Source organism: Sminthopsis crassicaudata, chromosome 2 (genome assembly GCF_048593235.1).
Source record: "Sminthopsis crassicaudata isolate SCR6 chromosome 2, ASM4859323v1, whole genome shotgun sequence".
In the NCBI taxonomy this organism is placed as follows: Eukaryota; Metazoa; Chordata; class Mammalia; order Dasyuromorphia; family Dasyuridae; genus Sminthopsis; species Sminthopsis crassicaudata.
The window spans coordinates 673,501,824-673,518,459 of NC_133618.1; the positions used below are offsets into that span (position 1 = coordinate 673,501,824).

General features: G+C 44.2%; 1 protein-coding gene across 2 annotated transcripts in view; it reads left to right on the forward strand.

Moving 5' to 3' along the window:
- Window positions 1-2,245: 2,245 nt before the first annotated feature.
- The window catches only part of FAS (Fas cell surface death receptor), a 40,333-nt gene continuing 25,942 nt past the window's right edge, over window positions 2,246-16,636 (forward strand). For both annotated transcript variants that reach the window (XM_074297104.1, XM_074297105.1), the window contains exon 1: window positions 2,246-2,362. In XM_074297104.1, coding sequence (XP_074153205.1) covers window positions 2,318-2,362 — 45 coding nt within the window. In that variant the 5' untranslated portion in view covers window positions 2,246-2,317. The remainder of the gene's footprint in view (window positions 2,363-16,636) is intronic.

Below are 16,636 nucleotides of genomic sequence, written 5' to 3' on the forward strand. Positions count from 1 at the left end.
CAGTAGAGGAAGTGGATAGAGCACCAATTCTGAAGTCAGGAGGACCTGCGTTCTAATCTGCCCTCTAACATTGTCTAGCTGTGTGACCCTGGGCAAGTCACTTAATTCTGTTTGTCTCAGTTTTCTCACGTGTAAAAAGAGCTGGAGAAGGAAAGGGAAAAGCACTCTAGTATCTTTGCTAGGAAAACCCAAATGGGGTCATGATGAATCAGACATGACTGAAACTAGTGAACGACAATCAATAAAAGAAAGGCACTAGAATTAAGGAGGATTTGGGAAGGCTTCTGGTAGAAGGAGGGATGTGGGCTGGAACTTGAAGGAAGCCAGGGGAGCTGGGAGGCGGAGATGAGGAAGGAGAGCCAAGGCCGGGGGGACATTCAGGCAGAGAAAATACAGGACGATGAGACCTGCCCATCCAGTCTCCCTCCACCGGACAAGGGCAATCACCGAGGAGGCCCTGCGCCACTGCACTGGCTTCTCCTGGGTATCGAGCTGCTTTCTAAGGTCAGGCTTGAGGGGCTGGAAGAGAGAAAGAGGGAGAGGTCCTTTGGAAGTCCAGTGATGATTCCCGTGGCCAGCAAGGTTTCTTTTGCCAAGAATCTTTCCTACAACTCCCCAAGAAGTAGAGAAGGCAGAGAAAGGCTCACTGTCCGGAGGAGCAGCCGCCCTGGGGAGCACCAGAGGGACGGTCTGAGCCAGGCCTCAGTCTGTTGGCCCAGTACCGTCTGATCCAAGAAGCCTGTCTCTTCATCTCTTGAATGAGGAAGCTTGGACTCAATTGAAGCGCTGGCTGTGGTCCTGCTCAAACTTTCTGTGAGGAAGCTTGCCAGCTTTCAATGGAAGGACCATCAAATAGTGAGTGAGAGGCCGTGAGGCCTAAGGGGGGGGAGCGCCATAGGGAAGATGCTTGAAATCCTGCTTGCTGGGTAACCCTAGGCCGGGGTCTTAGGGCAATGTGGCTCTGCCAGACAGGGACTTCCTCTCCTCCACGGCCGGAGCTCCTCCCAAGGATCAAAGCGTCCATCCCAGCCCGTCCCCCGCCCCAGAGCGTAAGAATAATCCCAGAGAAGGCGAGTCTCCAACAGCCGGCTCCCTCTCTGGGGAAAACCGGAGTTCAGAGGCTGCCTGTCACACACCAGAGGCTACCAGTCAGACTGAACCTCGACTCCAAAGCGGGAAACCTCCAGCAGCGCCAGCTCCGCTCTCCCACTCTCTTTGTGTCTTCTGTCTCTGTCCCTTTCCATCTCTGTCTTTCTGTCTCTGTCTCTCTGTCTCTGTCTCTGTCTCTCTCTGTCTCTCTGTCTCTGTCTCTCTCTTTCTGTCTCCTCTCTCTCTATCTCTGTCTCTCTCTCTGTGTCTCTCTGTCTCTGTCTCTGTCTCTGTCTCTCTCTGTCTCTCTCTGTCTCTCTCTGTCTCTCTCTGTCTCTCTCTCTCTCTCTCTCTCTCTCTCTCTCTCTCTCTCTCTCTCTCTCTCTCTCTCTCTTTCTCTCTGTGTGTGTGTGTGTGTGTGTCTCTGTCTCTCTCTGTCTTTCTGTCTCTGTCTCTGTTTCTCTGTCTCTCTCTCCCTCTTTCTCTTTTTCTCCCCTCTTTTATCTCCCTCTTCTACTTCCTTCTCTCTCCCCTGTCTCAGCACCCCGTCTCCCTCCTCTCTGTCCCCTTCCTTCTCTCTCTCTCTCCCCACCGCCTTTCTTCTCTTTTCCTCTAACACCAGACTTGGGATTTCAATGGGACTCGGGACAGGGGAGGGGGAGGAGGCGGGAGGGAGGGAGGAGGGCCAGCTCTTGAAGATGGGGGAGGAGGCTGTGACTAGCTGAAGCAGTTTCCATACAGGAGTTCAGTCAGGGCCTTAGAGGAACCACGTTATGACTTTAAGAAGTGATGTTGCTAGGAATTTCACAAAGCGCTTTGAAAAGCTTGGGGGGAGGAGGGGGAGGGGAGGAGGGAGAGGACCCTCTCTGAGGAGGGGGCTTCCGGGTGGCCGCAGGCACGGAAGCTTGCCCCGGGACGGATTTTGCTCCCTAGAACTCTCCAGGAAAGTAGCTCCGGGCTCAGGCTTCCCATTTTCCCGAGGGAGCGCCCCGCCCCGCGGCCGCGCGCTCCGAGCTGGGCGGGGCGGGCCCGCTCCCCGCTTCCCGGGGACGTCTCTCTTAGGAATTCGGGGCCTCGGGCGGGGCTGCCGCGGTTAGGGAGCCGCTGGGGAGCCCGGGGGAGGGGCCCAGCGAGCAGCGGGATTGGGTGGGGGAGGAGAGGGGTGGGGCCCGCCGGAGCCGGCCTGCCCCCCTCTGTCCTTTTACTTTCAATTCCTCGGAGGGCAGCGATGAGCGGCCGCAGCCTCCGGGAGCCCCCGCTCCTGCTGCTGCTGGTGAGTTACGCCTCGGGGCGCCTTGCCTCCGACAGCCCTCGGGGCGCGTTTGCGGACTGGAGCGCCCTCCGGGCGGGGGTCTCCGAGCGCCCCCACGCGCCCCCAGAGAGCCCCGACGGGAAGGGCACTTTTGCGAGCGAGCCCTGCTCTGACTCGGGGTAGCGGGAAACGCCGGGGCCGGTGCTGGGGGGGCTCGAGGCCGGTGCTGGGGGGGTCCGGCGAGGAAGGGACCGCGCCAGCCTCTCCAACCGCTCCGCCCGTCGGGGACGTGGACTCTGGGGTGGGAGGGAGAGGCTGCCGGGCTCGAGGGGGAGCGGGAGAGGAGACGGAGTAAAGGTGTCGCGCTCAGGTCGCCCGGGAGGGACGGAGGGGACGCCCCGAGCGCTCGGGCCGGAGGCCGGGGACGCCGACACCGCCCCGGTTCCGGGAAATCACACTCAGCTTGCTCCAGAAGTCACTTGTGGACAGCATGGGCCAGGACGGGGACGAGGAAACAGACCTTCCTGGCCTGGAACCCGGGAGCCCCGAGCCCGAGGGCCACTCACTGACCTTAGGGCGTCTCCCCCCGAGGGGCAAGGCTGTGCATTTGCAGGGGGGCTCCGCTGGCCCTGCCCCCCCCCCCCCCCCGCCCGGAGCCCGAGGGGTCAATAGATAATAGTGCTAGATCTAGCATATATATGTCAGTATGTCGATTTCAGTGAAGACATAAAGTTAATGAACACAAATAGATCACAAGTAATTAAATATAAGCATTAGTCTTTGTTACACAAAGTAGGGCTGAGGAGAGATGGAGTCATGCATAGCCCCCAGGATCCCCAGTGCACACAGTAGGCATTTCATACATTCTTTTTTTCTTCCCCCCCCCCCCCCCCCCCCCCCCGAGGCTGGGGTTAAGTGACTCCCCCAGGGTCACACAGCTAGGAGGTGTTAAGTGTCTGAGACCAGATTTGAACTCGGGTCCTCCAGAATTCAAGGCTGCTGCTCTCTCTCCACTGCGCCACCTAGCTTCCCCCCCCCCCCTTTCATACATTCTTGATTGATTGATGAGGATGGCAAGTACTAGACTAACCCAATTAGAAACGACTTCCAGGGTCACAGAAAATCTGGAAGTTCATTTGGACCCTCATTGTGCAGAGGCAACTGTTCCAGAAAGGGGGGCGTGCCCAAGTTCTCTCAATAAATAACAGAGACAGGATTTGAATCCAGCTCTTTACTCTGCTGTACTGGAAGGATGATTCCCAGAACCCGATTTTTCCCTGGATAGGGAAAAATAGACGCATTAAGAGAACTCTGCCAAGTAACTGAGGCCCACAGAGGGAAAGGGACTTGACTAGAGTCATACAAGCAGTGATTGATTCAAATGAGGGCTGACGCAATGTCTTCTGACACCAGATTCAGAGTTACTCCAGCAGAAATGAGGGGGGCTGAGAGGGAGAAAGGAAGGGAGGGAGAAGGAAGGAGGAAGGGAGGGAGGGAAGGAAAGAAGAAAACCAAGGAAGGAGTGAAAGAAGGAAGGAGGGAAGGAAAGAGAAGGAAAAAGGGAAGAAAGGGGGAAGGAGGGAAGAAAGGAAAGAGAAAAAGGAGAGAAAAAAGACTGGAGAATTAAGTTCCTACCATTTACCAGACACTATACTAAGCACTTATCAGATTTCTCTCACTTGATCTTCACCCATCACTCCTCCCCCAGGGAACTATTATTATTATCCTCATTTTCCAGATGAGGCAAATAGATGCAGTGACTTGCCCAGGATCCTGCAGCTGGCAAGTGTCTAAGATTTGTCTTCCTGAGGAGGAACTGAGGTTCAGAGAGAGAACGTTTACAAGATCCTAGATCTGAAAGGCGCTCTTCCAAGGCTGTTGGGCCCAAAGGCCAGTTTTAGAGTGCAGGAAACTGAGATGAAGAGAATAAGCACTAGACTTGCCCAGGGTCACTGAGTCAGTGCAGCTCGGGGGCAGGATTGAGCTAGTTCCAGTGGCTGAGAACGTCTGAAGGCAGACAAAAGAGCCTTAATCACAGAGCAGAGGCAAGATTTGAATCCAGATCTTCTGATTTCTAACCATTCCCCTTTCCTCTGTCTCAGATGGGAGACCTATAGGGAACAGTTGTGAAAAGTCAGCTTTAGAGCTTTAGAGGAAACTTCCTAACCCTTAGAGAAACACGCCAAAGGGAGATCTGGGAGATAGTGGGGACCCCTTCAATGGGCCTTCGGCCAAAAGCTGGGTGAACACCGTGTCCTGTACGCTGGGCTCCAGGTGCGTGATTTCATTGTTTGAGGAACTCCCAGTATGGATCCGGCCTCTGCCAGAGTAGCTCAGCCACTTGGGGACAGCTAACAATGCTCCACAGTGACCCGTGGGAGGAAGGAGAGAGGAAGAGGAGGGAAAGAGAAGGGGAGAAGCATTTAGGAAGTGCTTACAAAGTTCCAGGAGGGGTGCTAGGATGCTGACAAATGCACAAAAATGAGTCAGTCCTTGACCTCAAAGAACTTATATTCCATTAGTGGAAGACAAGACTTAGAGGGAAGCGCTCAGGGAGGGCTGTTGGCCAAGAAAGTTCCAGGGTTAGAGATTTGAGCCCCAGCACCTTTGGTCTGTGCTCCCCGGGAGCAGAGTGTTGGTTTCCTGGCTTCCCCAAGGCCGAGGGGGTGGGGAGACTGCACACTGTGAACATGATGAAGGAAAGAGGGGGTGGTGGAAGGGTCTGGTCAGCTAGACGTGCTGAGCCCTCACCCATCAGGAGCCTCTTCAAGGCTGTGCAGTTCCGCCATCATTCAACTGGCAGAAACCCAGGCTCATCCAGGGCCTAACAGGATATTTAGGTATTTAGAGCAGGGTGGGGAGTGGAGCTGTCCAACATCCCCTGTGTTCACCCAAAGACACTTCCTTCCTCCCTGCTGTGTTGCCTTCGCTTCTCCCCAGAACATTTCTGATGTCTTTCCCCTAGTTTATGTTGATACCTTATTCTTCATAATGACACATGTTCAGGCCACTGTCCTGGCCAGTCTTCAAGTGTCCTGCTGTTCTCAGGGGTTCCTGCCTGTTCCCGGGGCCTCCTCAGGTGGAGCTGAGAACAGTGCAAAACACAGAGTTTAACATGCGGGAAGAAATTCAAACATCTGCCTTTGGTTCAGAACAAGGGCTCTGGTAGAGAGGAAGTACAGGTGGAGCTGGGACCACCAGGGCTCCATCCCATCATCCTCTGCCCTGGCTGCCTCAGGCAGTGTGGACGCACAGTGTGGACAGACTTCTTCCTAGTGGCAATCCTGGAATGGTCCCGGATGAGGCAAAAGCAGAAGCTCGGGACCTGGTCTTGCCCATTCTGTGGCCTTGAGCAAGCTTCACAATTTCTAGGGTGTAAGAGCTGAAATTCCTAATGACAACCCTTGTGAAAGTGCCATGAAAACCTCCAAAGGCAGCAGGAGAAGCAAGGAGCAAAACACCCAGCTGGGGCTGAAGTCCTAAGGTCTAGCCCTCATTCTTACTTATTAAGTATACTAGCCCTGAATCAATTTTTCCCATCTGTCAAATGGGGATAATGATCTCTATTCAGTCCAAATCATAGAATTTCAGAGATGGGAAAGATCTCAGAGACCAATCCCCACCACAATCAATCAACAAACATTTATTGTTCCTACTTTGTGTCAGGGCCTGCTGGGGAAGCAAAGCCAAAAAAGTCCCTATCCTCAAAGGTTTCCTTTTTTCTTCCCTTCCTCCTTCCCTCCCTCCCTCCCTCCTTCCTTCCTTCCTCCCTTCCTTTCTTCCTTCCTTCCTTCCCTTCACCATCTTGTTACCCTGGAAGTTCTCCAGCTCATCAGTAGTCTTCCCAAACTGTGATGGCCAGCTCTAAACAAAAGCCTCCTGATGTGATTTGCCCAGGGCAGAGATGGACAGAACCAATACCCTCCTGGGGCTGAGTACCATGCCCTTCTTGCTGCAGTCTAAGACCACATTCAGTTTCTTAATCACCAGAGGGCCTTATCAGCACAGATCGCTGCAGAACCCTCTTGAATAAGAGTATAAAAGCCCCTGAAAACAAACTCCCCTCAGCAGATGCAGGACAATCTTGTCTTTCTGGGTCTCGGCTATTTTCTATGTAAGACGTGTCTGTCTGTGACTGAGCTCAGGGAGGGACTTTCATGGAGCCAGCCAACACATACTGGGCAAGCTGATGTCTCATACCCAGAGCCAGACCTTAAAGCCCCCAAAGAAAGCAGTGTCTTGTAGAAAATAGCTCTGCTCTAAGGTGATGCTTCTAGAAAGTAGGAAAACCCCACGTGAAAGTCCCTGATGAGTTCATCGTCTTCTGAGAAAATTACTTAGGCTGTAAAAGTCCCTAGAATCCATGTCCTGAGAGCATTTCAAGAGAGGTGTGGCTCTGGGTATTGGAAGGGACCTCAGAGGCCCTAGTCCAACAACCAGCAAAAGACAATGTTGTCAAGAATCTAGCAAAATACCACAGAATGAGTCAACTGCCCCAGAATGGTCATAGGCACATTGAACTGAATTTCAAAAAAACAGGAAGAAACAAGTCCAGGAGTCAGAGGACGATGAAAAAAAACCCTGTGGTCCATTCATGCATTGAAACACCTTTGAAATGCACTTCAAATGAACCAGTATGAAGATGCATAAGAAATACAGAGAGATGATTATGAAATATAATGCAAGATCAGAAAAAATGGGGGATTAGATGAGGAAATATATGTAAGAATGGAGAGAGAACAGTGAGACCATTTAGACTAATTTAAACTTGAGACCTCTGAGTGTGTATTTTAAGATATAATGATAACGATTTCAATATAACTGGTTTTCCTTTGCAATATATTCATTTTTTTTATTCATTTAAAAATATAATTCTGGAAAAGCATCTATCTATGTACAGGCCATGGAGTCCATTGCATGAAAAGGAATTAATCTGATGTGAATGTAAATTGTTCCTAAGGCAGGATAGTCGCTAAATTGGTTTTTAATGTTACATTTCTAGTGAAACATTTAAGGACAATGTAACAATGACAATAACAACAATGATAGCAATAATAATAATAAGCAACATGGCATTGCTGAAATTAGTGTCTTCGTGTCAGAAAAACCTGTGGCTCTGAGCACCTCATAATCAGTGCCTTGAGAAAAGGAAATTCTTTGAAAAAGCAATCCCAGAAAATACCCTACATGCGCAAAAATATTTGCAGTCACCCTTTTTATGTAACAAGGAACTGGAAACTGAGTGGATGAGAATGGCTGAATAAGTTATGGTATATGAATGTTATGGAATATTATTGTTCTGTAAGAAATGACCAATAGGATGATTTCAGAGAGGCCTTGAGAGACTTACAGGAACAGATGCTGAGTGAAGTGAGCAGAACCAGGGGATCATTATGTACTTTAACAACAATGCCATATGATGATCAATTCTGATGGACAGGGCTCTTTTCAATAATGATGTGAGAGCCATCTGCATCCAGAAGGAGGATTCTGGGGACTGAATGTGTCTCACAATATAGTATTTGCAACTTTTTGTTATTGTTGTTGTTGTTGTTGTTTTCTTTCTCATTTTTCCCTTTTTGATCTGATTTTTCTTGTGCAATATGATAAATGTGGGAATTGATCATCACATAATCTTCTTGTTGCTGTGTAGAATGTTTTCTTGGTTCAACTCACTCAGCATCAATTCCTGTAAGTCTCTCCAGGCCTCTCTGAAATCATCCTGTTGGTCATTTCTTACAGAACAATAATATTCCATAACATTCATATAGCATAACTTACTCAGCCGTTCCCCAACTGATGGGCATCCACTCAGTTTCCAGTTCCTTGCCACTACAAAAAGGGCTACTGCAAATATTTTTGCAAATCTGGTCCTTTTCTCTTTTTTATGATCTTTTTGAGAATAGACCAAGTAGTGATACTGCTGGATCAAAGGGCAAGCACAGTTTGATAGCCTTGGTATAGTTCCATATTGCTTTCCAGAATGGTTGGATCAGTTGACAACTCCACCAACATTGTATTAGTGTCCCAGTTTTCCCACATGGCCTCTAACATTTATCATTATCTTTTCCTGTCATCTTAGCCAATCTGGGAGATGTGTAGTGGTACCACAGTTGTTTTAATTTGCATTTCTCTAATCAATAATGATTTAGAACATTTTTTCATGTGACTAGAAATGGCTTTAATTTCTTCATTTGAAAATTGTCTGTTCATATCCTTTGACCATTTATAAGTCAGAGAATGGTTGTATTCTTATAAATTTGAGTCAGTTCTCTGTATATTTTATAAATTAAGCCTTTATCAGAAACCTTGGTTGTAAACCCGCCCCCCCTCGCTAGTTTTCTGCTTCCCTTCTACTCTTGGCTGCATTAGTTTTGTTTGTACAAAATCTTTTTCATTTAATGTAATCAAAATTATACATTTTGCATTTCATAATACTCTAGTTCTTCTTTGGGCATAAATTCCTTCCTTCTCTGTAAATCTGAGGGGTAGACTATCCCTTATTCTCCTAATTTCTTATCGTATCCTTCTTTAACTCTAAATCATGAATCCATTTCAACCTTATCTTGGTACAGGATGTTAGGTGTTGGTCAATGCCTAGTTTCTGCCACACTAATTTCCAATCTTCCCAGCAATTTTTGTCAAATGGTGAGTTCTTTTCTCAGAAGCTAGAAACTTTGGATTTATCACACACTTGATCTCTATAATTGTTTGAGTATTGTGTCTTGTGAACCTAATCTATTCTACTGATCCAAATGGTTTTGATGACTTCTGCTTTATTATATGTTTTTTTTGGTCTGGGATAGGTGGGCTACCTTCATTTGCAGTTTTTCACTAATTCCCTTAAAACTCTTAACTTTTTGTTCTTCCAGATGAATTTTTAAATTATTTTTTCTAGTTTTGTAAAGTAATCTCTTGACAATTTAATTGGTAAGGCACTGGATAAGTAGATTAATGTAGGTATTTTTCCAATTATTTAAATCTGATTTTATTTGTGTGGAAAGTGTTTTGTAATTTTGCTCATATAATTCCTGAATTTCCTTTGGTAGATAGATTCCCAAATATTTTATGATATCAACAATTATTTTGAATGGAATTTCTCTTTGTATCTCTTGCTATTGGATTTTGTTGGTAATGTATAAAAATGCTGAGGATTTATGTGGATTTATCTTGTATCCTGCAACTTTGCTAAGGTTGTGAATTATTTTCTAATAGCTTTTTATTAGAGTCTATGGGGTTCTCTAAGAATACCATCATATCATCTGCAAAGAGTGATAATTTGATTTCCTCATTACCTACTCTAATTCCTTTAATCTCTTTCTCAATTCTTATTGCTAAAGTTAACATTTCTAATAGAATATTGAACAATAATGATGATAGTGGACAACCTTGTTTCATCCCTGATCTTATTGGGGTTGCTTCTGGCTTATCCCCATTGAATATAATACTTGCTGGCAGTCTTAGATAGATGCTACTGATCATTTTAAGGAAACTCCATTTATTCTTATGCTCCCTAGTGCTTTTAATAGGAATAGATGTTGGGTTTTGTCAGATGCTTTTTCTGCATCAATTGACATAATCATATGATTTCTGTTAATTTGGTTATTGATATAGCCAATTATGCTAATGGTTTTCCTAATATTGAACCAGCCCTGTACTCCTGGTATAAATCCTACTTGGTCATGGGGATAAATTGCTGTAATCTCTTTGCTAATATTTTATTTTTATTTAGGATTTTTGCATCAATATCCATTAGGGAAATTGGTCTATAATTTTCTTACTCTGTTTTGACCTTACCTGGTTTAAGTATCAGCACCATATCTGTGTTATAAAAGGAATTTGGTAGGACTCCTTCTTTCCCTATTTTCACGAATAATTTGCATAGTATTGAAATTAATTGTTCTTTAAATATTTGGTAGAATTCACTTTTACATCCATCTGATCCTGGAGTTTTTTTCTTAGGGAGTTCATTAATAGCTCATGCAATTTCTTTTTCTAAAATGGGAGTATTTCAGTAATTTATTTCCTCCTCTGTTAATCTGGGCAATACATGTTTTTCTAAATTATTCATCTTTTTCACTTGGATTATCAGATTTATTGGCATACAACTAGGCAAAGTAGCTCCTGATTACTGCTTTGAGTTCTTCTTCATTAGTGGTAAGTTTACCCTTTTCATTTTTGACACTAATTTGATTATTTTCTTTCCTTTTTCTAATCAAATTAACTAAAGATTTATCTATTTTTATTGTTGTGTTTTTCATAAAACCAACTCTTAGTTTTGTTTATTCAATAGTTTTCTTACTTTCAATTTTATTAATTTTCCATTTTATGTTCAGAAATTCAAATTTGGTATTTAATTGGAGGTTTTTAATTTGGTCTTTTTCTAGCTTTTTCTAGTTGAATACTCAATTAATTGATCTTCTCTTTCTCTATTTTATTCAAACAGGCATCTAGAAATATAAAATTTCCCCTAAGAGCTGTTTTGATTGCATCCCATAAAATTTGGCATATTGTCCCATTATTGTCATTCTCTTGGATGAAATTATCAATTGTTTCTATGATTTGTTGTTTCATCCACTCATTCTTTAGGATAGATTATTTAGTGTCCGATTAATTTTTGGTCTATTTTACCCCAACCCTTTATTATCTGTAATTTCTATTGCATTATGATCTGACAAAGTTGCATTTATTATTTCTGTCTCTCTGCCTTTGATTTTGAAGGTTTTATGCCCTAATACATGGTAGATTTTTATGTAGGTTCCATGTATATTCCTTTTTATCCCCATTCAATTTTCTACAAAATTCTACCATATCTAACTTTTCTAAAGTTTTATTTGTCTCCTTAACTTCTTTCTTGTGGTTTGATTTTTTGTGAGTGTGTGTGTATGTGTGTATGGTTTGATTTCTCTAATTCTGATAGAGTGAGCTTGAGATCCCCCACAAGTATAGTTTTGCTATCTACTTCTTCTTGCAATTCTCAACTTCAAGGACAATCCTTTTAATAGTTGTTGCTGTCTGTGACTCAATTCCAAACCACACAGAATGAATGACATACTCTTAGAGCAGAGATACCCAGTTCCATATAGGAGCAGGATGAAGGGGCATGTTCCATCTGTCATTCTATATGCTCCTGGGATTTCCTTAGATGGCTACAGTTTGCCATAAAGGACATGTTCCTATCCCAATCTTTTATTCAACTACAAAACAAAAAAAAATTTATTTTATTTACCTTTGTAATCATCAGCAAAACTTTAAATAAAAAGAATACTGTCAGGATAGTGATAGTGATTGCCTGTTTCTATCTAATGCCATAAAAAGAGATTAAAATGAAATTTAAACAATGACAATGATGATGGTGATGATTATAGCTAGTATTTAAATAACATTTTCAGGTTTACAAAGTGCTTTATAAACACTATCTCATTTGATCCTATAACAATTCTAATGCTATTATCCCCACTTTACAGATGAGGAAACTAAAGCAGGTAGAGGTAAAGTGACTTGGTGAGGGTCATACAGCTAGTATATGTTTTAGAACTCATTTGAATTCAGATCTTTCTGTCTTCCTGTTCAGTACTCTGCACTGCAGTGCCACCCCCAGATGCCTCTGGGTAGTAATGGTAGTTGAAAATCTACCCACCTTGAAAGCACAAGTTAAATATCACCTTCTCTAGTAAGACTTCCCTGATGTTCTACACCATCCATTAACACCAGTAATCAAGGCTCTCATCCTTCAAACAAATCTGCATTTGTAACTCTCTAATGCAGTTGCCATAGAATGCTGAGCAAAGGCATGGGAATGTTCTAATATGGACTGGACTCACGATTTGTTCTAATATCTACTGGACTCATGATTTGTTCTAATACAGACTGGGCTCATAATTTGTTCTAATATGGATTGGACTCATGATTTGTTCTAATATAGATTAGACTCACGATTTCATTAGTATAGAATAGAGCAACTCTCTAACAAAGCTGCTAATCACTTAAGTTACCATTGTTTTGAGTTATTTGGGACTAATAAGGGGTTAAGTGACTTTCCAGGATCATACCATCAATATTTATTCAAAATTGCCAGCAACTCTCTAACCATACTGCTTATTCTACTTGATGGTGATGAAAACCATTTTTCTTCACCCCATCTTATTCAGGACCTATATTTGCATTGAAAAGTGGTTTTTTCACTTCCTGCCACTTTTCTCCAATATAGCAAGTTAGTTCTAATACAGTTCTCCAAATCAGCAAGTTAGCTGAACTGTCAGAAACCTGCTTGCTCCAGAAGTGGAGGCGGGTTGTGTGGAAGGCAGGAGTGCAATGGAGATCAGTGGGAGCCTGGAAGCCCCCTTGGCTTGCCATGTTTCACAGCCACTTGGGGAAGAAAATAGAGAGAGAAAATTAAGAGTTTGGCCTTCACGCTAACATTGACTTATATTTTGTGCCCTGGGGAGGCTTATAAAGTACCTCCCCATTTTGCAAATAAGGACCTTGGGGCCCAGAGAGGTGAAGTCAGTTGTCCAAAGTCATCCAACTAAGAAGTGACTCAAAACCAGATCTCCCTTCAATTTGAATCAGTATTTATTACTATAGCATCCTTTAACTCACACATTGGGTCTCTAGAAGGTAACTATAACTCCTACATTTTCAGATATGTTGGCTTAAAAACTAGAGTGCACAAGCCCCCAGGGGTAAGCTCTCCTTTATCAGTAAGCCAGGAGACACAATTAACTCAAAGCAAAGTAATTTACTAAACTGGCATAGTAAGAATAGTATCTATAAAACTTCCTCCTATTCTGCTCCCTCAAATGGGGCATTCTGTCCCACAAATACATATAACATGCTTTAAAAGAGCGGGCAAAAACATGTAGTACATTAGCACTATGCAAAGTGCTACTGTGGAAGTTACACAACAATAAAAAAAAAGATCTCAAGAACTCACATTTTGCTAAAAGGTCATCCTGTAAAACTATAATTTAATTAGGCAAACATTTATTAATCAACTACTGTGTGAGGTGATGAGGATACAAACATCTCTGCCCTCAAGGAACTTATATTGCACTGAAAAAAGAGGAGGAAATGAGCATGTATTAAGTACCTATTATATGCCTGGTACTTTGCTAGGTATTAAAAATATTATCTCATTTAAGGGGAAATAACATGTACAAGCTATCAATTCAATTCAACAAGCATCTTAAATTGTGTGTTCTGTGCCAGTTACTGGCTGGGGATATGAAAGATAACCTCAAATAGTAAATATGAAAAATAAATAAAACCCCAAATAATCCTTATCCTCAGTGAGCTTATATTCTGTTGAGAGGGTGGGCAAAAACAAGTAAAGCATGTAGATAACTATATACAAATAAATATATTTTTAAAAATATTGGTGGTTGAGGAACAAGTGTTTAAGGAATAACTGGGAACATCATGAAGGACACCTAAAGAGAGCCTTGAAGCCTGCTGGCCATTTCCACAAGTGGAGAAAAAGAGGATGGGGGATGCTCTGTGCAAAAGGATGGAGGCAGCATAGGGTATCCTGCATTAGGAAACCACTTTATTTTAAACACTGGGTCAGTGGAGCATAATGTATGATGAATCTGACAAGATGGAAGTGGAAAGAGACTCAGGCCAAATGGAGCAATCTGGATGTTATTATTGACAGGCAATAGGGACTCATCAAAGCTTCTTGAGCTGGAGAAGGACACGATCACAAGTGTGATTTAGGAATATCCCTTTGGCAGCTGTATGAAAGATGGGATGGGAGACTTCTCAGGGCACTCTTGCAGTAGGGAAGATGAGGAGGGCATGGGTTTGCGTGTCTGTGGTAAGAATGAAAAGAAATGCTAGAGATATTGGAGAATAGAGTCACACAGGAAAAAGAAGTAAACACAAAGGGATGTGTGTGTGTGCATGTGTATGTGTGTTTGTGTTTGTGTGTGTGTGTGTGTGTGTGTGTGTATGTGTGTGTTTTACTGACCTTATAATTCTACTGTTATGAGGACTCCCAGGCAAGAAATTTGCTCCACCATTAACGGTCAGCCCCTGTCTGCACCTCCATCATGGAGCATCTCTTAAGACATCGAGAAGTCGTACAGCCAATATGAACTTGAAGCCAGATCTTCCTAATTCTGAAACCAGCTCTCTATCCACTACACAACACTGCCTTTTATATACAAAGTATTTACTTTATATACAATTTATATACATTATATATAAATTTATATACAATTTTATACACTTTATTTATATACAATATATTTTATATACAAAGTAATTGAACATCATTTCAAGGAGGATAAGTGTGAATAAGAGAGCCACCAGGAAGGACTTCATGGAGGAGGTGGAACTCAGGCTGGTCCTAGAAGGAAGCTGGGGTTCCTTGTACATTCCTCTTTCTCTTTCTGTCTTATCCCTCCACTTTAGAGTGGGACCTTGTGCCATTTGAGGCAGGAGCACATCTGTGGGAAGAAGAAGGGTGGCAGTGGTACCCTTTACTAGACATCTGTCCAAGCTGCATGAGTATTCTTTTATAAAGAGACTGGAGGTATTTTCAGCCCTTGCCTATAATTTTTTTTGAGGTAATTGGGGTTAAGTGACTTGCCCAGGGTCACACAGCTAGGTTGCCCTATTAAGCATTTCCAGGTCCAGTGGTGAACGTGGGTCAGCTTGCAGATACAACATGGATGTGGCTTTTGGTGCCTAAACTGAGCCATGTTTAGGATTGCTCATCTTACAACCCCGGCTTGGTTTGTTGATTTGATTCATCGTTTTCTGCAGAATAAGTCAGTTTGCTCTTCCTGCGGGCTGGGGCTCACTCATTACATTTTCTGTAAGAGAGGAAGCCCAGAGAGAGGGCCACAGCCCAGAGGCCACCTCTCACTTTGACTTTCTGCCTGTGACTCACAGCAGGGCTTTGATTGCTGGGAGCCGCTCTGGCCCCAGGCTTCTCACTATGCTCAGGCCTCTGGTCAGTTGGGCTGGTGTCCAGCCCAACTTCTAAGGATCTCTGCTCCATCAGGGAAGCTGATGATGTCAGAAGGAATAAGGAGCCATGGGAACCAACTCAGCCCCAGCGAAGGGGCTTCCAGTTCGGGCTGCTGGAGGATGGGCAGGGCTTGCAGATACAGGAAGTGCCAGGCCCTCTCTGGTCTGCCCCAGTCTGGTCTCATCTGGACTCTTGGGCTCAGGACTAGGATACCCAAATGTCCAAAAGATGGTGAAGAGTCTGGGTTTATGACCTCGGAGCCTAACTGCTCAAATATTTGAAGGGCTTTAATGTGGAAGAGAGGTTCTTTTTGGTCCTGGGGAAGAACCAAGGGCAGAAGAGAAGAGAGAGGTTCTAAAGATGCAAATTTAATCTGATTCTGGACTTATTATTCTAAACTACTAAAAATAAAAGCAGCAAGGCTTTCTTAATAGGTAGTGAGCTCCCTGTCATTGGAGCTCTGCAAGCAGAGGCTGAATGGCTGGCTGCTTGTTGGATGGGTTATGTGAAAGTTCTTTCTTGTCATGGATCCGAGGAGATAGTGCTGAGGTCACTTCCCACTCTTAAATGAGACGATCCTGTCAGTCTTTGAGGCTCTAGAAGGCACATTTGTGGGAGAGAAGGCGATTAATTCCCAATTTCCCTTCCCTGGGCAGAACACAGAACCTCAGGCCAGGGACTGGGAGAGCTCTCTGCAGAGCAGCCCCATGTGGGTCAAGAGTCAGAGAAGCTTGGCTGGAATCTCCACTCTGACCAGGGCTCAACTGGCCAGTAAAGCGATAGGCCAGCAGCTCCAACACTCACCAGTGAGGCGATGGATTCCCTGCTGGATAGAAGAATGGGCAGATGCCGGGAAAAAGAGAACTGAGAACTTAACTGTTTTTCCATCATGTCCAACTCTTCATGCTTCATGACTTCATTGGGGATTTTCCAGTGGCTTACTGGAGTGATTTCTTTCTCTAGCTTATTTTATAGATGAGGAAACTGAGGTAGACAGGGTTAAGTGATCAGCCCAAGATCACACAGCTACTAAATGTCTGAGGCAGGATTTCAGTTCAGGGAGATGAGTTTTCCCAACTCCAAGCCCAGCACTTGGTGCACTCCTGCTTTATTTAGCTACTCTGGAGCCACAGGATTTCAGTTCAAATCCTGCAACTATCACCCACTACTTGAGTGATTTAGGGCAGATCGCTTAGCTGTTCTTGTTCTATAAAATGAATGAGTTGTACTAAATGACCCCTGAGCCCAATTCTAGTTTTCATGATGCAAATGCCATTTTTATTTATTGTTTTGCCCTGAGAAGCTATAAACATCCT